The sequence below is a fragment of the Empidonax traillii genome, unplaced genomic scaffold, assembly GCF_003031625.1.
Source record: "Empidonax traillii isolate 1590-97213 ecotype Southwest subspecies unplaced genomic scaffold, ASM303162v1 scaffold620:size424980, whole genome shotgun sequence".
Classification (NCBI taxonomy): domain Eukaryota; kingdom Metazoa; phylum Chordata; class Aves; order Passeriformes; family Tyrannidae; genus Empidonax; species Empidonax traillii.
In genome coordinates, this window is record NW_020955813.1 from 82,098 (window position 1) to 85,834 (window position 3,737).

Below are 3,737 nucleotides of genomic sequence, written 5' to 3' on the forward strand. Positions count from 1 at the left end.
CCCGGGAGATCGGGATGGGATGCTGAGCTCCTGGGAGGGGCGGGATGGGATGCTGAGCTCCTGGGAGGCGGGATGGGATGGGATGCTGAGCTCCCGGGAGGGGCGGGATGGGATGCTGAGCTCCTGGGAGGGGCGGGCCGGGGGGCGGCTCCACGTAGCTCATTAGCGGGAGGCAATTTAATATTTATGAAGTGTTCTTGTTTGAATCCCAAGTCTTCGGCTCCAGTTACAAGGAGCTGCGTCACCCTGCGATCACATGGTAATTGTTGCTATTTCCAGGATCCCAGCCTCGCAGAGTGGCACAAGAGCTCTTTCCCCTTTTCTTGTCTTTTTTATTTTTTTTTTCCCTTTCCCCTTCTTTCCTGCTGTTGTAGGGGCTGTTTTTGGTCCCCCCTCGCCCGGGGGGCAGCGCCGGGGGATGCCGGGGCCGCTGCCCTGAGCCGGGGCGGGCAGAGCCGCCCTCGCCGCTGCCCGGGGAGCCGCTCCATGAGAGCCGGACCGGGCTCGGCACCCCCAAAATGACCGAGCTGGAAGGGGACTTCACCAAGCTGCTGCTGCTGAAGGAGGAGCGGATCAAGGAGCTGGAGCGGCGCCTGGGAGAGAAGGACGAGGAGATCCAGGAGCTGCGCCGGCGGCTGCACAAATGCCAGTCGGTGCTGCCGGCCCCCAGCCCGCACATCGGGCCCCGCACCACCCGCGCTCAGGGCATCTCGGCCGAGCCGCAGACCTACCGCTCCTTCCACGACCTCCGCCAGGCTTTCCGCAAGTTCACCAAGGCCGAGAGGTAGGCGGGGATGGCACCCCCTCGCCCAAGCCCCTTCCCGAGCCGGCTGGCCGGGACATCGCATCCCCCCCGCCCGGCGGGTTGGAGGGAGCGCTGGGAGCGCTCGGCACTCTGAGCCGCCGGGAAGGAGCCCTGCGGGGGATCGGATAGCCCGGACCCCCCCGCCCTTCCCTCTTCCCTTCCCCGCCGCGGCTCCGCTCCGGCTCCCGGGGGATGCTTGGCCGCGGAGCGGGGGGGGCGGCGGTGCCTTCGCGGCGCTGGGAAAACTTTGCGGCGGGGCCGGGACGTTGTTGGAGGGGCCGCTGCTCGGCAGCCGCCAGCACCCTCCGGCAGCCCCGTCCCCGGGGCAGGTGCCGCCCCCCACCCCGGACCCCCTTCCCGACCCGATCCTCCCCGGGCGCTCCCCGAAAACCAGCGCCCACGTTACTCCACGCGTGGGCTCTGCACGGGCGCTCTGCCTCCCGTGCTCCGGGCTGGACTCGCTGATCCTGGGGGGCTCTTTCCACAGTAATTCTGTGATTCTGTTGCCCCGCGCCGGTGTCAGGCACCCACGGAGGGGTTTTGTTGGGCGGGACTGGGGGTCTGCACCGCTCAGCCCGGGCTCTCGGGGGCTCTCCTGCCTTCGTGCGTGGTGTGGGGAAAGGGGAGCGCTGTGCCGGCTCTGAGGGGGGTCTGAGTGTGACGGAGAAGTTGCTGGGGGTTTTGCTTGTGATGGAGAAGTTCTGTGTGACCACGGCACCGAGTGTCACCCTCCTTTGGGCAGGAGCTGTGGCCGGTGCCCGCCGGGCAAGGGATGGTCCCGTTCCTTGTGTGTGTAGCGATTCATTCCAGCAGAATCATTCCCGGCAGGATTTCTCGTAGCTGGGGGGGGGGAGAGTGGGTGTGGATCCACACCGTTCTCCTCAATCCACTCACCAAACACGCCCAGAGCAAACTCCTGCCCTCGGTTATCATTTAAGGATAAACGAGGAGCACTTGGCTTTGGGCATTTATTTATTTATTTATTTATAATTATTCCTTTTTCCTGACCGTCTGTGGTGATTTAATACAGCAAGCCACACTGCCCAGGGCAGGGTGTGAGTGCCTGCCGTGTCCAGTTGTCCTTCCCCGGGGTAGTGCATCCCTTCCCATCCCCTGTCTAAAGCACAGGCTGCGCACTGTGGGCAGAGGGAAGAACTCACACCCTGCTTTTGCCTTTGGCATTGCTTTGTTGTGGATCATCCTGAGCCTTGGCTGCTGCCGGTGGAGGTGACAGCACCCTGGCACCTGTGGGATGGACAGGGACCCCCGTGCCCCACAGTGTGTGATAACTTATTTAGAAGTTGCTAAACCTGCTCCTGGCTCTAGTGAGGTTTAGTCCTGGCCTGAGGCTTTTCCCTGCTGTTCCCAGTTGAGGCTGGGCCAGAAAAGGCTGCATCCCTGTGACTCTGTGAAGGTCGTTTGGCCCGTCCTGCGTCGTTGCCATCGCCCAGAGATGATGTTTCAGCGGGCAGGAAAAACTCTTGGTGGGGCCTGTGGGCGATTCCCGTCGCCCTCCAGGCTGGAACTTCATCCCCCAGCATCTCCCCACAGCTCAGCCTCGCTCGTGGTAGCCATGACAATGGTAACCAAGCCAGTTTGGGATTGCTTTTGGGTTTTAATTCTTAGTTCTGTTAATTCTGCTCAGTTCTTCCCTCGTCTCGGTGCCCGCTGTACCAAACACGCCGTTTCCTCAACCTCCTTTACCCGTTGCTGCCCCCAGATCAACGCCCACCCGTGGGTTGGTCACTGTGTGCTCTCCTGGGCGGTGTCCCGGTCGCTGCTCAGTGCCAGTGGCTGCCAGGGTGCCCCCAGTGCGGGTCAGAGGGCTGTGCTGCAGCCGGCCCTGCCAGGAGGATGACGATGTTTCCCATTCTCAATGCCGCCCGGAGGCGTAAGTGGCTCTGTCTGGTGCCAGCTCCCTTCAGTGTCTCGGGGGGGTTCTCTGGCTTTTGCATCTAAAAACTGCTGACAGCATCTGCCTAATTTATTGATGGGGGAGCTGAGGTAGCTCCAACAGCCTCCTGCCTTTGTTTTAGCCACAGCATCGTCGTTAACTGTCCATCCCAGATGTCTTCAGGTCCTTGAGAGCCTGGAGATGGGTAAGACCTCTTTTGCAAAACCCAGAGACAACCTGCGTACACCACAAACCCCGCAAGGTGATGTTTAGACCCGTTTGTTTCGTGCCCCGATTTCAATTTAATACCAAACAGAAGCGGTTTTCTCCAGGTCTGGGATCAACCTTCAGACACTTTTTTCAGCTCCAAAGATAGAGATGTGGTTACTGATAATGTCATTAACTTTATTTAGGGCAAACTGGTGCGTAATATACACTGACATCCAAAGCTCTTAAGAAGTTGACACTAGCAAACAATGGGATGATAGGAACTCGAGAAGGGTTGAATCCCAGCTGGAATCAGAGAGTGGAGTTTGGCAATATGCCGTAGCCTCTTGTAGCCCATCCCTGTCACGGGTGGCAAGGTCAAACCTGCAAAGATCCAAAGACAGGGGATGTGGGAACAGAAAGTGTTCCCACACACTTTTGTCTGGAAGTGTGTTTTTATCCCTGGTAAGGCAGGTGGACAGATTTTAGTGGCAGAGAGCATTGCTGTGTAGATGCTCAGGTGTACAGTGTGTTTTTATCCCTGGTAAGGCAGGTGGACAGATTTTAGTGGCAGAGAGCATTGCTGTGTAGATGCTCAGGTGTACAGTGTGTTTTTATCCCTGGTAAGGCAGGTGGACAGATTTTAGTGGCAGAGAGCATTGCTGTGTAGATGCTCAGGTGTACAGTGTGTTTTTATCCCTGGTAAGGCAGGTGGACAGATTTTAGTGGCAGAGAGCATTGCTGTGTAGATGCTCAGGTGTACAGTGTGTTTTTATCCCTGGTAAGGCAGGTGGACAGATTTTAGTGGCAGAGAGCATTGCTGTGTAGATG

At 58.8% G+C, this 3,737-nt stretch overlaps 1 protein-coding gene across 1 annotated transcript in view; it reads left to right on the plus strand.

Moving 5' to 3' along the window:
- The first annotated feature begins 480 nt into the window (after positions 1-480).
- PRKG1 (protein kinase cGMP-dependent 1) overlaps positions 481-3,737 on the plus strand; it is a 266,544-nt gene continuing 263,287 nt past the window's right edge. The window contains exon 1 of the mRNA XM_027898759.1: positions 481-784. Within this exon, the coding sequence (XP_027754560.1) occupies positions 519-784 (266 nt within the window). The 5' untranslated portion in view covers positions 481-518. The remainder of the gene's footprint in view (positions 785-3,737) is intronic.